The 16,547-nt window shown below is 50.5% G+C and overlaps 1 protein-coding gene across 5 annotated transcripts in view; it reads right to left on the reverse strand.

Annotated features, from left to right (window-relative positions):
* The window catches only part of HERC2 (HECT and RLD domain containing E3 ubiquitin protein ligase 2), a 1,676,463-nt gene that overhangs the window by 640,204 nt on the left and 1,019,712 nt on the right, over positions 1–16,547 (reverse strand). For all 5 annotated transcript variants that reach the window (XM_086934186.1, XM_086934185.1, XM_086934187.1 and 2 more), the window contains exon 66: positions 6,591–6,762. In XM_086934186.1, the coding sequence (XP_086790312.1) occupies positions 6,591–6,762 (172 nt within the window). The remainder of the gene's footprint in view (positions 1–6,590; positions 6,763–16,547) is intronic.

Consider the following 16,547-nt stretch of genomic DNA (forward strand, 5'->3'; position numbering starts at 1 on the left):
ATTTATTTTACATTTGCCTTATGGATTGTGATTTTCCAAAGTAACATTATTTTGAGTTCGAATTTTTTTTTACTTTGCAAGTGTCTATGTATCAAAAATGTTGGTGTGCACTTACCAAATGCTAATTAATTTTAACAATACTAAAACTTCCTCACAATAAGTAAATACTAGTCTGCTAACAGAGCAATGCTCATTTGTGGACATGCAACACCTACTCCCAACCGCGAAATTACAATTACAAATTTCAAATTCAGATCGCTTCCCAGATAAATGAAGCAATACTAAAACATAAAAAGGGGTCCACCATTATTTTTGAATTTCTGATCTGGCATTTTGTATTGGTATATTCCCTAGTTAGGGTCATGTAGGGAAGCAGCTGATTTCTTACATTGTCCTATTTTTAAGCAGTAACCTTTTGCACATTTTGCGTGCACGATAATGTCGGATTAGTTTCCCAGAAACTAAACTTGTTTACACATCTAGCTTTGCACAATATTATCACAATGCCTGGAACATCATGTACAACGTATTGTCTCACACTATATACAAAAGGCATTTCTATCTTCATCCACAGGGCTAACTACATATCAATAACATAATTAATCTATACGTATATCACAAGGCTGCTTGCTGTTACAAAAGATGAGCATTCTGATAGATTAGCAGACGAGGCACTCCAGCTGACACCAGAGGTTCGTGCATGCTGAGAATTCACCACACGGGATCTGACATCTTGTGAGGGCTGTCCAGTTCGTGACAACAACAGGGTCCATTATTCCCTCCCACCAGGTAATGGGGTGGATCGTCCCTTGGGGGCATCCTTGGCTCTACACTTACACACACTCTAGGTACATTTAGAGTAGGGGTCGCATAATAGGAGTACGCTCGATTACTGCCTCGTTTTATATAGCTGCATGTATACATTATTTAGGCACCATGGTGTACCTATACCCAATATTCACGCTTTTGGTGCTTGTAATCACTTTTATCTGCTTCTGTCTATTAATCATTGCAGCACATGTGTTCCATACGAGAATAATGATGGTTCAATAAATACACTGAAAAGTTCCACTGTGTATTCTCGGTATAATTCTCTGAGAATAAGTGAGCATGAGTGACTGAGTGAAAGGTTCTGTACTGTTTCAACGAGACTGGAGGGGACAGGGTTGTCATTTTCAGTGATTGCTAGAAACCATTCGTTCCCTGTTAAGTTAGGGGGGCTTATAGAGTGGCACTGTGAGCTAGCTGGTCTATAGACCAACATATCCTGCGGGGAAGTCTGGAATAAGTCTTGACACCAAGCCCTTAGTTTATGCTGTCCAAACTATGTGAAGATCCTACGGATTAGTAGGAACTACACAACTGTATTTGTTGGGACCAAGAGCCATTGTTAGTAAAAAGAATACCCAAGTAGCAAAATGTATTAACCCTTACAATTGGAGTGTTCTTAATATAAAAAGTCTGGCACTTCTGTTTTTCCCCTCAACTGCCAATATGGATATGTTGGCATTAAAAACCTTCAATTTTCAGCAAATGTGTTCATCAGTTTCTGCAGACCGATGGGGATCCTTGACATCAGGACTGTCATCGGCATACAGCAGCACAACAACCGAACAGCAGCAAATATAGGCTCGTCGACTTGAAGAGACCAGGTGTGTCATCAATCCCATTAATGAAAAAGGAAAATAAAATGGGGCCAGGACACAGCCATCTAATTCCCCTCTTGATTTTAAATGATAGCCAGCATTCTCCATTGGGGCCATATCTGACCGTAGCAAGCCGTTTCTCGTACAACCGAGGCAAAAAGAACAAGTTACTTACCTTCGGTAATGATGCATCTGTAAGAGACATAGGTTAGTTATAGATTCCTTACCTTAGAATTACCCCCAGGGGTCAGACTGGATCCTGATAATTTTTTACCTTAGCAGCACCCCATGTGCATCGGTAGGTGGCATCAGGAGACTCCGTGTCCGTCGTCGGAGTCTTGGAAGGTGCCTACTTAGACGACGCCCTTGCGTGCTGACGTCAGTTCTGACACAACTTTCCACGTCAGAAGCGCAGAGCCATGAAAGACACTGACCACTGGTGCCGCAAAACTAGGTCCCTGTAAGGGAGTCCCTATCCCTAGAAATCAGTTTGCAGAGCGGGGAGGATGGGTGGGGCGACAAGGAATCTATAACTAAGCTAGGTCTCTTACACATACACCATTACCAAAGTTAAGTAGCTTGTTCATCTGAAAGAGACTATTAGTTATAGATTCCTTACCTTAGAATAGATACTCCAGCAATACCAACCCCGGAGGAGAATCTGTGAACCACGTTCACACCAGAAAGTCCTGGAGGACAGAAGTAGCCGTCCCTCCGGACTGGACTATCCAGGCAGTAATGTCTGGTGAACGTGTGCTTAGATGCCCACGTGGCCACCTGGCAGTTGTCAATAAGTGGGACTTCATGTGACAAAGCAGTAGTTGCTGCTGTAGCTCTGGTGGAATAAGCCCGCAGCCCACACTGGAGGTTCCTTTTTTGTAAAGTGTAACAAATCTTTATACAAAGGACCACCCACCTTGAGATAGTACACTTTTGGACAGCCCAATCTTGCTTGACACCCACATAGCCAACGAAGAGTTGATTGTCCACCCGGAAATCTTTAGTGTGATCAAGATAGAAGGACAGCGCATGTTTTGGGTCCATACGGTGGAGTCTCTCCCCTCCTAGAAGGGTGAGAAAGTGGGAAAAAGGTAGGCAAAGTGATAGTTTGTCCTATGTGAAAAGAAGTAACTACAAGTCCTAAGCACCACTTTGTCAGGAGGCGTAGAAGAAAGAGCCTGAAGCTCACTCACTCTGCAAGCAGAGGTAATGGCAATAAGAAGGGCAGTCTTTAGAATAAGGAGCCTGAGACGACAGTTGTGAAGAGGCTGGAAGGGAGCACACATAGGCTAAGTCAAGACAAGATTCAAGTCTGACTGAGGCATTATGAAAGGAGAAGGAGGAAAGAGGTGAATAATGCCCTTACAAGAACCTATTAACAATAGGGGACTTGAACAAAGAGGGCTGATCCGGTAGCCGAAGAAAAGCAGAAATGGCTACCAGAGAGCCTTTACGAGGGCCCAGAAGTGAGCCCTGCTGGGCCAAGGAAAGAAGTAACAAAGGAATCTCGGGGAGGGGAGGAGAGATGATCCAATGCCTTTGCTATGCACCATGCCACAAACTTGTTAGATCAACAGGCGTATACAGTCTTAGTGGAGAAACGCATGGCTGCCAAGATGTCATTAAGACTTCAGGTGGAAGGTCAAAAGCTGTCAACTGTCGCCGCTCAATCTCCAGGCAAGGTGGTGGAGCCTGGACAGTTTTGGGTGAAGGACCATCCCCTGCTGCTGAAACAGAAGATCCTCCCGAAAGGGCAGTCAGATCGGAGGATTGATGGCCATGTTCAGGAGCTAGAGGTACCAGACTTTTCGTGCCCAGTCTGGAGCCACAAGAATGACTTGGGCCCGGTCACGAATGATCTTCAGCACTCATGGCAGAAGTGGCACAGGAGGAAAGGCATACAGAAGGCCGCAGTTCCACTTGTGATGAAAAGCGTTGCCGAGCGAGTGCCACCTTGGAAACTCCAACGTGCAGAACTGCTGACATTAGGCATTCTCTTCGGTGGCAAACAGATTTAACTAAGGCTTGACCCACTGCTGAAAGAAATCTTGCACCACTTCTTAGTGAAGACGCCATCTGTGAGCCAACGAGCACCGACAGCTGAGTTCATACGTTCTGGTGTTCAGATTACCTGCTAGGTGTTGGAACCACCAGGGTCATGCCCTGATGTTCCAGCCATTTCCAAAGGTGAACAGCCTCCTGACAAAGGGTCCACGACCCCACCCTGCCCTGTTTATTGCAGTACCACATGGCAGTGGTGTAGTCTATGAACACCTGCACTGCCCTCCCTTTGAGGGAGGAAAGGAATGCCTTCAGTGCCAAGCGAATCGCCTAGAGCTCCAACAGGTTGATATGGAGCCTGAACTGAGCCGTAGACCAGACTCCTCTGATCTCCACTTCTTCCCGGTGGCTGCCCCATCCCAGGAGTGAAGCATCAATCACCACTGTGAGGTCTGTTTGGGGAAGGGAGGGGGATCTGCCTCTGACCTAATCCTAGTTAGTTAACCACCGCTGCAGTTGTTGTGCCGTTCTCTTCGAGATCTAGACTTAGTCGGAAAGATTTCCCTGATGCTGCGCCCACAGGAACTTCAGGTCCCAAAGCAGAGTCTGTATATGCCATCAGGAATGATCCACCAGCAGGATGCAGGAGGCCACGGGACCTCAGGGTCACTCTCGCCAAAATCCGGGATAGAGGCTGAAACATCAGTATAATAGCCCGAATATCCCAGACTCTCTGTTCGAGAGGACATGCCCGAAACTGCAATGTGTCCAGAACAGCCCTGATGAAAAGGCGCAACTTAGAGGGAGTCAGGTGGGACTTCAGCATGTTGATAGTGAACCCCAGCAAATGCAGGAGGCCCACCATAGTCTGGAGGTGGGAGACAACAGCCTGGGACAAGCCTGCCTTCAACAGTCAGTAGTCGAGATAGGGAAAGACTGGAACCCCTGATCTGAACCGATGAGCTGCGACCACCACCATCACTTTTGTGAACATCCAAGGGGTGCAGGCAAATAGGCGTCCTGCAAGTCCAATGCCACCCTTCAGTCTCCAGGATCGAGAGCAGGCACAACCTGAGCCAACATGAGCATTTTGAACTTCTCCTTGCGAAGGAAGGGATTGAGAGTCCTGAAGTCTAGGATAGGATGCAGGGTCATGTCCTTCATGGGCACCAGAAGGTAGTGGGAATAGCAGCCATAACCTACTTCTGGCACAAGGACTCTTCCGATAGCTCCCCTAGCCAAGAAAGCTGAAACTTCTTGGCGCCAAATGATCCTCCGACATGCGATCGAAAGACGGTGGCATGGGGGGTGGGGCGACGACAGTCTCAAAGGGGAGGGAGTGCCCCTTCAGACTATTTGCAAAACCCACCTCTCTAACGTGATGGTTTGCTAGTGGGGGATGCGGAAACCTGCCACTCACTGGCTGCTGATGGGGGGGGGGGGGGGGGGGGGAGGGTGAATTGGCCCGTCCACTGGCTCCCTGACCCGTGAGGCTGCAGAGTCCCACGTCCATGGCCATCCATAGGCTGGGCAGCTTGCGAGGACCAGAGGCTAGTCTTGGCCGGACGTGGTGGGGTGCCCCTTCTGTAGCCATGAAAGGGGCGAAAGGCAGACTGTGGTGGACAGGATGATGTTGCAAGGCCAATGGACCTGGCCGTAGCTTTAGAATCCTTAAAGTGCTCCAGCGCCAAGTATGCCTTGTCAGCAAAAAGGCAACGGCCATCAAAGGGCATGTCCAGGAGAGTTGCTTGGACATCCCCTGAGAAGCCAGACGTCTTCAAGCAGGCACAGTGCTGAAGGGCTACCGACGTGGCAATCCTTCTGCCCAGGGAGTCGATAATATCTAGTCCACAGCGAATCGTGAATTTTGCTGCTTCTCTCCCATCTGCCATGGCTTGTGAGAGAACGTCCCGGCCCTCCTCCGGACACTGAGGCAGCACTTACGCAACCATATCACTGACTGTATGGGAGTATCAGCCGAGGCTTGCGGTATTCACAGACTGCAATGCCAAGCTGGAGAAAGAGAACATGCGATTCTTGGATTCTCTTTCTGGAGGAGCAGAGGGCAATGCACCCTTGGAAGAAGACGCTGGGACACCAAGCTCTCAGGGGAAGGGTGTTTGGTGAGGAAAATGGGATAACTTGGAGCCGGGCGGTGGCGGCGGGCAATCGTTCGTTCCACAGGAGCTCCTGTGTTGGGTTTGGACCAAGTGCCCAGAAGGACGTCAGTGAGAGCTTTGTTGAAGGGCAAGAGGTGTTCTGAGAAGTTGCTGCAGGTTGAAGCACCTCCGTCAGGAGATTTGTCTTGACTGCCATGTAGGGAGCTCCAGGCCCAAGGCACCGGCTGCCCTACACAACACCACAGCATAAGACGCTTCCTCCTCCGTAGCCAAGGTAGGGGGAGAAAGCATGCAAGGTCTGGTGAAGTTTCCAGACTACTGGTGTTACCCAATTCCAATCTCCAGTCTGGCTCTTCCAGCTTGTCTGCCAAAGAGTCCAGTGATCCCACCCAGTCCTCATCACCATCTTCAGGGCGATATGGAACAACTAAGATGAACAAGGAAACAAAAGTACCCTCTGGCGTCAGATTTGACGATGACCTGGCTCTGGGTCTCATGTGGTATTTTTGAAGGGAAATTCTACTAAAAAATAAAGAATGCAATACTTGATCACATTGTTTATAGAGCGTAGTCAGTATATACATAGAACATGCTCTTAATTTATTATCTGTAACAATTATTTTGCTGAGAAAAAAGCAGTGAGAAGAAAGTACTTTAAGAATGTTGCTGTAGGCTTGTCATATCATTTCATTTCAAAGATATAATTAACTAGATTGCATACCTCCTCAAAATGCAGTCAACTACACAAATAATGTTAGTTAATATTATGGCATGTGAAATGGGCAAAGTGAAAAAAAAAGAGAAGATAGTCGAAGCCTCTTACCTGGCATACATTATCTGCAAAGCTGTTAATATGTGAGACAATGCCTGCTGCTTCAAAAGGTTCCCATCCAGGGACAGAAGAATCTTGGCAAGAGAAGGGCGATTGGGTTTGGAATTGTTCCCACCACTGATTTTATTACTGGCAGTAGAGGAGTCAGCATCTGAGGGGACACCTACAATGGAGATATGGGTATTCAAGTAATCAATCACAAACTTAATCAGTGATTTTGTTGCCTATATATTATAGACACCTTAAAGCACTTTTATATTTAAAAGAAAAGTTGAAGTGGGTTAACAGATTTCTTTTTTTAATCATGCACTTCAACAATAGTTGGTAAATTTATAAACAGGATAGGTGGATTGATTTGAGTTCGTTACAACTCAGCTTGAGTAAAGAGGAAAACTACAACAGGAGCGATGCATCGTTTTGGAGCCAAATTACATATTGCAAAGATTTGCTCTCTAGCAATCGATGCACTCCACACCGGACTGCGGGAGTGAGGTGGAAGGAACAGTAGGAGAATATTTGAAGAGCTGAATGTGCTGCCTTGATCAAGCCTTGATTGTCCTTAGTTTATTTATTTCCGAAAGCTGTATGCTCATTTGCACCATTTTGACACGTCTTTCTAAAAACATATACAGAGCGAGCACCCTTGTGAACAAACCCATAAAACCCACAGAGACAGGGTTGACACATACACTCGCTCTTACAAAGAAACGTGGGGCTGGTTTTAAACATTTTGGTCAGGGGTGAATTTGGTTTCCAGTCGTCCCCGACTGCACTAACCGCATCAATGAGAGAAACAGACTAGAGGCACTATTTGCAGCAAGTCTATAAAGTAAATGAGCAATTGTTTAATAATAAATATGGCTGGGCCTTTTTACTCCCTTTCTGACTTCTCCTTTCTCTCATTTTGTGATGGGCACAAGAAAAAAAGTCTCACCTCCAATGTAAAGCAAAAGACTCAAAGTAAATTCAGAAGACTTCTTACTATTCATCAATAAAAGTTTCCACATACATTACATCACAACAACATTACCACAACTACGTAACTTTTATCTAATGAGTACCATTCCCTCTGCAGATTCTTTACTTTTGAAAAATGATCCAGCAATGGCTAGTTTTACATCTAGTGGCCTGAAAAAAATGATTACCAACTGACTGAATATGACCCTTAGCTACTTTTTCTTTTCCTGCAAGTGCCAGTATTCCTACATAATGTCAACTATTTTCGTAAGCCAAATTCCTAAATGGAATTGCGCTATTGTGAGAAGGTGACTATAGGGTACACCCGGAATTGTACTGATGTGAGAAGGTGAATATAGATTACCCCCAGAACCGCACTCAGGAATAAGATGTGTCCGAGACAGGACCTCTGTGGTTGTGAGCTGCACCGCAGTGGGAAGATTGGAGGCCACCATCAACAAAAGTGAACAATCTGTTGTAGCATGCCAAAACTAAAGACCTAAATTAATTTTTTACCAGAATATGTGTTTCAGAATGGGAAGAGCAAAATTACTTTCCTGCGAAGGAAGGAGGAGAAGGTTACGGGGAGTGAAAGAAACCCTGAAGCAGAATAAAAAATCTGAACCCTGACTGTTGGTGAGGAGGAGGAGGCAGGCCGTAATTTTTGTAGAGGTCTGGCCACGTGAGAAGACGATGAGGAGTGGAGAATTAAGGAGAGACAAGACTTGCCAGAAAGTTCCTGAACCAATAAGAATGGAAGGGGACTAAAACTACCAAAGGAAGTTGGGTTTGGGCCTAAAAAGCCAGGTTTCAATTAATCAGCAGAGCTGGAGACTAGCTACAAAGCAACACCTTCCTTACCATAGGTTCTTTTTCTTTCTAGGTGGAAGGAGCTTGAGCCCACCATGACTTAAAGAAATACAGGGAGTGAGAATCTAGGAAGAGAAGCCCAATCCCGGTGAGTCAAGGGGGGTTGGACACCATTAAAGCAGAGGGTAGAAGTTAACCCCAATGAAGCCCAAGCTCAGAATATGAGAGTTATGAACTGAGATTCATAAGCAGAGCCACAAAAACAACCCTGTTGGTGAAGATTAACAGTGCTAGGAAAAGTCTCATTTATTTATTTATTTATTTATTTTTTGCACTTATAATGCGCGCAGATACCCACAAAGGGTTTCCCGGCGCAGAGATTGGAAGGCTGAAAGCACAGAAAGCACAGAAAACAACTCGTTCAGAGACCGCGATTATTTATCAAAGAGCCAGGTTTTAACGCCTTTCTTAAAGCTGGCGAATTTTTCCTCCTTACGCAGGGCTAAGGGAAGGGAGTTCCAAAGGACTGGTCCCAAATGGGAAAAAGATTTTCCCCCCATACGGGCCAGTTTAAATCTAGGAACCACAAAGTATGCTCCATTTAAAGAGCGGAGGTTGCGTTCAGGAACATAGGGCCTAACGCACAAGTTACTACTTGTGTAACGATATATCTGTAAGAGACATTAGTTAGTGATAGATTCCTTACCTTAGAATATCCCCAGGCGTCAGACTGGATCCGGAAATTTTTGCGTAGCAATACCCCTGCGCGCTGGTAGGCGTCGTCTGCGGCTCCGCGTCCGTCGTCGGCGTCGTGAGCGCCGGGATGACGTCATCGGAGTATATAGACGGCGCCCATGCGCGCTGACGTCAGTTCTGATAACACAGCTTTTCCGCGCCAGATACGCAGAGCCATGATAGAACTAACACTGGTGCCATTGAAACTAGGGCCCTGAAAGGGGATGACCTTAACCCTAAATATCGGTTCGCAGAACGGGGAGGATGGGAGGGCGGTAAGGAATCTATCACTAACTAATGTCTCTTACAGATATATCGTTACACAAGTAGTAACTTGTGCATCTGAAAGAGACACGTTAGTGATAGATTCCTTACCTTAGAATAGATATCCCAGCAATACCAACCCCGGTGGTGGGTCTGCAAACCAATATCACACCAGAAAGTCCTGGAGGACGGAACGGCCAAAGAAGCCATCCCTCCGGACTTGACTGTCCAGGCAGTAGTGTCTTGCGAACGTGTGCAGCGAGGCCCACGTGGCTGCCTGACAGATGTCCTGCAGGGGGACACCGCGGCCCAGGGCAGTTGTCGTTGCCGTGGCCCGAGTGGAGTGAGCCCGCAATCCAGCCGGGGGCTCCTTCCTCGCCATGGAGTAGCATGCTTGGATGCACAAGATGATCCACCTGGAGATGGTCCTCTTGTGTACAGCCTTTCCCTTCTTCGCGCCCACGTAACCAACGAAGAGTTGGTCATCCACCCGGAATTGGCGAGTGCGGTCCAGGTAGTAGGAGAGCGCACGTTTTGGATCCAGACGGTGGAGCCTCTCTTCCTCTTTCGAGGGATGCGGAGGCGGAAAGAAGGTGGGCAAGGTGATGGACTGCCCGATGTGGAAGGCCGTGACAACCTTGGGCAGAAAGGAAGGTCGTGTACGCAACACCACCTTATCAGGATGAACAGACAGGAAAGGCGGAGAAGAAGAAAGAGCCTGGAGCTCACTCACCCTCCTGGCAGAGGTGATGGCAACCAGGAAGGCCGTCTTCAGCGTAAGGAGACGAAGAGGACAGTTATGAAGTGGCTCAAAGGGAGCACACATCAGATAGGTGAGAACAAGGTTCAAGTCCCACTGGGGCATCACGAAGGGAACAGGAGGGAACATGTGCGTGATGCCCTTCAGAAATCTACTCACTATAGGGGACTTGAACAAAGAAGGCTGATCCGGTAGCCTCAAGAAGGCAGAAAGAGCAGAAAGGTACCCTTTAAGAGTGCCCAGAGCAGAGCCCTGCTGGGCAAGGGAAAGAAGAAAGAGCAGCACTTCCGAGAGGGGTGCAGAGAGGGGATCCACAGCCTTTGCTGCGCACCATGCCACAAATCTATTCCACCGGCAGGCGTATACCGACTTAGTGGAGGGACGCCTGGCTGCCAGAATGATGTCACAGACTTCAGGAGGCAAGTCAAATGGCCTCAACTGCCGCCGCTCAATCTCCAAGCTTGTAGGTGGAGACTGGACAGGTTCGGGTGCAGGACCGTCCCCTGCTGCTGCGACAGAAGGTCCTCCCGAAGAGGCAGACGAATCGGGGGATCGACTGACATGCTGAGTAGCTCGGGATACCAGTATCTTCGAGCCCAGTCCGGAGCCACAAGGATAACTTGGGCCCGGTCGCGCTTGACCTTCTTCAGCACTCTGGGCAGAAGTGGTATAGGCGGAAAGGCGTACAGCAGGCCGCAGCTCCACTCGCGACGAAAAGCGTCTCCGAGCGAGTGCCGCCTTGGAAACTCCAACGCGCAGAACTGCTGACATTGCGCGTTCTCTTCTGTGGCGAATAGATCTAACCAAGGCTCTCCCCACTGTCGAAAGAGACCTTGCGCCACGTCCGAGTTCAGACGCCATTCGTGATCCATCATGCACCGGCGGCTGAGTTCGTCCGCCCTGGCATTCAGAGAACCTGCCAGGTGTTGAACCACCAGAGTCACGCCCTGATGTTCCAGCCACTGCCAGAGGCGCAGAGCCTCCTGGCAAAGGGTCCACGACCCCACACCGCCCTGTTTGTTGCAGTACCACATGGCGGTGGTGTTGTCGGTGAACACTTGCACCACGCTCCCCCTGACAGAGGGGAGGAATGCCTTCAGTGCAAGACGAATCGCCCGCAGCTCCAGAAGGTTGATGTGGAGCCGGGACTCCGCCGGAGACCAGAGGCCTCTGATCTCCGCCTCTCCCATGTGGCCTCCCCAGCCCTGGAGGGACGCGTCCGTCACGACTACGTGCTCCGGCTGGGGTAGAGAGAGGGGTCTGCCACTGACCCAGTCGCGGTCCGTGAGCCACCACTGCAGTTGCTTCGCAGTGCCCTCCGAGATCAGGACATGATCGGACAGGTTGCCCTGATGCTGGGCCCACTGAAACTTCAGGTCCCACTGCAGAGCCCGCATCCGCCACCTGGCGTGACGCACCAGAAGGATGCAGGAGGCCATCAGTCCCAGAAGCCGCAGCGTCAACCTGACCGAGACCCGGGATAACGGCCCGAAGATAGGAATCAGAGCCTGAATATCCCGAACCCGCTGCTCGGGTGGGTAAACCCGAAACTGCGCCGAGTCGAGAACCGCTCCGATGAAGAGGAGCTTCTGAGAGGGACACAGGTGTGACTTCGGCACATTGATGGAGAACCCCAGCAAGTGCAGGAGGTCGGCCGTAGTCTGGAGGTGGCCGACGACTGTCTGGGGCGAGCCCGCCTTCAACAACCAGTCGTCGAGGTAGGGGAAGACTGATACCCCCTGCCTGCGCAGATGGGCTGCGACCACCGCCATCACCTTCGTGAACACCCGTGGGGCGCTGGTAAGGCCGAAGGGGAGCACGGTAAACTGAAAATGCTCTTGGCCTACCGTGAACCGCAGGTAACGCCGGTGGGCCGGCAGGACGGGGATGTGGAAATAGGCGTCCTGCAAGTCCAACGCTACCATCCAGTCTCCTGGGTCCAGGGCAGCCAGGACCTGAGCCAAAGTGAGCATCTTGAACTTCTCCGTCCGGAGGAAGCCGTTGACGTTCCGCAGGTCCAAGATAGGGCGTAGGCCCCCTTTGCCCTTCTTGGGTACCAGAAAGTAGTGGGAGTAACAACCACGTCCTACTTCTGGCCCAGGAACGCGCTCGATGGCCCTCTTGGCCAAGAGGGCCGAAACCTCCTCTTGCAGAAGTTGCAAGTGATCCCCCGACACACGGTGGTATTGAGGTGGCATGGATGGAGGGGAAGACTCGAAGGGGAGGGAGAAACCCCTTCGGACAATTTGCAGCACCCACCTGTCCGAAGTGACTGTATGCCAGTGGGAGAGGTGATGGCGAACCCTGCCTCCCACAGGCGTCACATGGGCCTGAAAGCTCGGACTAGGAAGGTTTTGAGGCGGGGGCTGCCGAGGGAGGTGTGGACTGGCCTCGCCGCTGGCCCCGACCACCGCCACGGCGGTTCCCACGGCCGCCACCGCGTTGCTGAACATTCTGCGGCGCGTGGCTGACGGTCCGTGGTGGGGCGCCCCTTCCGTGGCCACGAAAGGAGCGAAAGGCACCCGATTGCTGGCGTGGGGCCGCAAGGCCCAAGGACTTGGCCGTGGCCCTGGAGTCCTTAAAACGTTCCAGCGCATGGTCTGCCTTGTCGCCAAAGAGGCGACGGCCATCAAACGGCATGTCCAGGAGAGTGGCCTGGACATCGGCCGAGAAATTGGCGGACCTCAACCAGGCGTGGCGTCGAACCGCCACCGTCGTTGCCATCGCCCTGCCCAGTGAGTCCGTGGTATCCAGCCCACACCGGATAGAAAAGCGTGCCGCATCTCGGCCGTCCGCAAGGGTTTGGCTGAGTTTAGCCCTGACCTCCTCAGGGCATTGTGGCAGCACCTCCGCAACCGTGTCCCACAGAGTGTGGGTGTAGCGGCCCAAGAGACAATTGGTGTTCACTGACCGGAGCCCTAGGCTCACAGACGAGAAGACCTTCTTCCCGAACTGCTCATATCTCTTGGATTCCCGATCGGGCGGGGCCGTCGGGAATGCGGTCTGGGAAGTGGAGGCCTGGATGACCAGGCTCTCGGGGGTGGGGTGGGTGGACAAAAAGCAAGGGTCGCCCGGTGCCGGGCGGTAGCGTCTGGCCACGTTCCTATCCACAGGGGGACCTGTGGCGGGCTTGGACCAAGTGCCCAGCAGAACGTCACACAAGGCCTCATTGAACGGCAGAAGGGGCTCCGCGGAGCCGGACTGCTGTTTGAGCACCTCAGTGAGGAGATTAGTCCTCACGGCCGCGACGGGGAGCTCAAGGTGTAGGGCCTTAGCTGCCTTCGTCAACACTACACTGTAAGCAGAACCCGCCTCCGAAGCCACAGTCGGGGGCGATGTAAATCCAGTGTCTGGCGATGTGTCAATACCACTGGCCTCCCCAAGCTCATATGTCCAGTCCTGATGAGACTGGCAATCACGTGCCAGAGGGTCCTCGGACCCCTCCCACTGCTCCTCGTCACCCGGCTCCTGGAGACCAGGATCAACAGCCAGGGCCTCCCCGTGGAGATAGAATTCTCCGAAGGTCGTCGGAATCGGCGCCCAGCGGCGCCCCTCCGACGCCTGAGGCGGACCGTAGGAAGCATTGGGGTCGGCAACCACTACGGCTGCCGGGGACGACACCTGAAGGGACGTCGCCGGTGAGGTCGTAGGGTCGACCGGCGAGGTCCCGGATCCGGAGCCGGATCCAGCGAGGTCGCGCGGCGCCGGGACCGAAGTCGCCAGCGGCGCCGGGGCCGAAGCACCCGACGTCGTCGGGGCCGAAGCGCCCGACCCGGAAGGACCTCCAGACGGAGCCGATCGGCCCGAAGGCGCCACGGGAACCGACTGAGGAGGGAGGGCCCTCATGGCCATGAGGTACCTCTCGACCTCCTCCTGCGACGCGCCGTGCCCAGGGACCCGAAGGTGTGGGGCAGGCGGCGACGCTTGCGACTCCCGCGGAGCCGCGTGGGCGGTGTCGCCCGAATCCCCGGTCGCATCGTGCGAGCGACGGGGCGGGTCTGAGGACCGATGGTGTCGCTCCGACCTCTCATGCCTCTTACCTGAGGACTTGGGACCAGACGATCGGTGACCACTCCCGGAACGTCGATGACTCCGACCTCGCGACCTGTCCCTCGACCTCCCGTGGGACCGGGACCGGGACCTGGAGCGGCGCGGGGCCGACTGCCTCAGCTCGAGACGCTTGCGGGACCGCTCCCGCCTAGCCTTCGACGTCAGGGCCCGGCAGTCGTCACAGGTTCGATCGTCGTGGTCGAGGCCTAAGCACTTCAGGCACCGGCGATGGGGGTCCGTGACCGACATGAGTCGGCCGCACTTCGAGCAAGGCTTGAACCCGGGCATCCCTGGCACCGATAGTCGAGAATCGACTAAGTAGAGGATCAAAAAGATCAAAAAGATTTCAGTCAAAAAGTGACTGGGGGTAGAGCTTCTTCCGGATCTGCGCTAGCTGGCGCGGAAAAAAGAAGAACTGACGTCAGCGCGCATGGGCGCCGTCTATATACTCCGATGACGTCATCCCGGCGCTCACGACGCCGACGACGGACGCGGAGCCGCAGACGACGCCTACCAGCGCGCAGGGGTATTGCTACGCAAAAATTTCCGGATCCAGTCTGACGCCTGGGGATATTCTAAGGTAAGGAATCTATCACTAACGTGTCTCTTTCAGATCAGTTTTTGCAGGTACTTTGGTGCGGTCCCTGCCTTGATTTTAAACATATAGGTCAATGCTTTGAACCGAACCCGGTTCTCAACTCTAAGCCAGTGCAGGTCCTTTAAAAGGGATTTATCCCTTGAAAAGGGATAAGCCATAAAGGTTCTAAAAACTGTGCATGAACATTAATAAACCTTTCTGTCATAACACACAGCCTGCATCCGGATTTGTCACTGTCCAGCCAACAGCTGGAGCTTTCTCTTTCTTTCTAGGAAGATACTGAATAAATGCCATACCCACTTCATCCAGACACCCCAGCTACTTCACCTCATTACCCTGCCTTAGAGTGACTTTACAGCAACATATATATGCACATTCGCTTATCTAAATTTTCCCTGAAGGCCTATTCTACAGCTGTTGCATTTACCACAAATAGTTATCTTTATGGAATCCCATTAAATAGCTAAATTCGTTTTTCATGCATTAGTTGTAAAGTGTTCTTTGAAGAGGCAAGAACATGGCCTACAAAAGTGTTTCTTGAAGAAACAAAGTGTTTAATGTTTGCATTCACTGGGTTTGTCATAGTCCAATAATCTGATGCAAAGCCAGTAATATTAATGGAACCAATACATGAAGTTGTGTCAGGAGCTTAGGGCCAGGATGGTTTAATAGAATGAAACCACAGTCAAAATGGCCATTGGTCCCATCTATGCCTTATTATAACTTCCTGAAAAAATAAAACACAAACGAGATCATGAGGAATTAGTAGTTAAAGCAAACCCAGAAAGAAAGAAAACAGACCAAAAGTCAAGTTCTACACCCCCCCCCCCCTACCCGTTGTGTAGATTGCTCTAAACTTTCATTCCATTGGTAGACTATCTGGTAGATTAATTTTTGAGCCTCTATATGGTCAACCTCACTTTGCCTGTGATTGGTCGACCCAACTTGGTAAGAATGCCTGTCCTTTCTAGATGTCGATAGTTCCAGATTAAGCTCCGCTATATACTGGGCCACTATTTAAGAAATACACGCACTTGGTACTGTGTTTAAGGGATAAATCTCGAACTTTACTGAACTTGGAAGTGGTGGCAGCTTTTGTGCAAGTCGAGCAGGTGTAATGCTCCAGATGAACAACTGACGTAACTTAAAAAAGGTTGCTTTTGGTGCATACTTTAATCACAGATTCCCCACCTTTTGGATTCCCTAAGCACCAGACGTGATCCGGAACTTTCACAGCAATTGCTACTACACAACTGTAGTTGCTGCCATCAAATTCTGCTGTTTTTTTGTATCGCATGATGAACTGATGGTACAGAGCGGTATAATGGTACCATCCCTGCTCACTGATGTCAGTTTGCTTTGAAAACCCCTCAATGCCATCAGATGCATATCAATCATGACACATCATAACATGAGTAGGCAAAATCTAACTTGCCACCTTTTTGGAACCATATAATCTACTCCACAGATCGAAGAGGAGGGATTGCACTCTATCTTTTCCCACTGGTGAACTTGCAAGATCATCGAGGCTCAGAATAATTGGAGGAAATCTTCTGGGAAGCTGTAGGATCACTGGCAAGGCTCCCACTGTAGCTACAAGCCACAAGGATTACAGTTAAAACTGGTACTGATGCAATCTCTGGAATGGATGCACCTACTATTGAAAGCATATTTCATTCTTAATGCTAAATAGAATTTACCTTTGATTTAGTACTTCAAAACCCAGGAGGCCATGTGTAGTGGCCATCTTGGGCAGGTCACTGCTAGAAAGTCA

This window comes from Lissotriton vulgaris, chromosome 8, assembly GCF_964263255.1.
Source record: "Lissotriton vulgaris chromosome 8, aLisVul1.2, whole genome shotgun sequence".
In the NCBI taxonomy this organism is placed as follows: Eukaryota; Metazoa; Chordata; class Amphibia; order Caudata; family Salamandridae; genus Lissotriton; species Lissotriton vulgaris.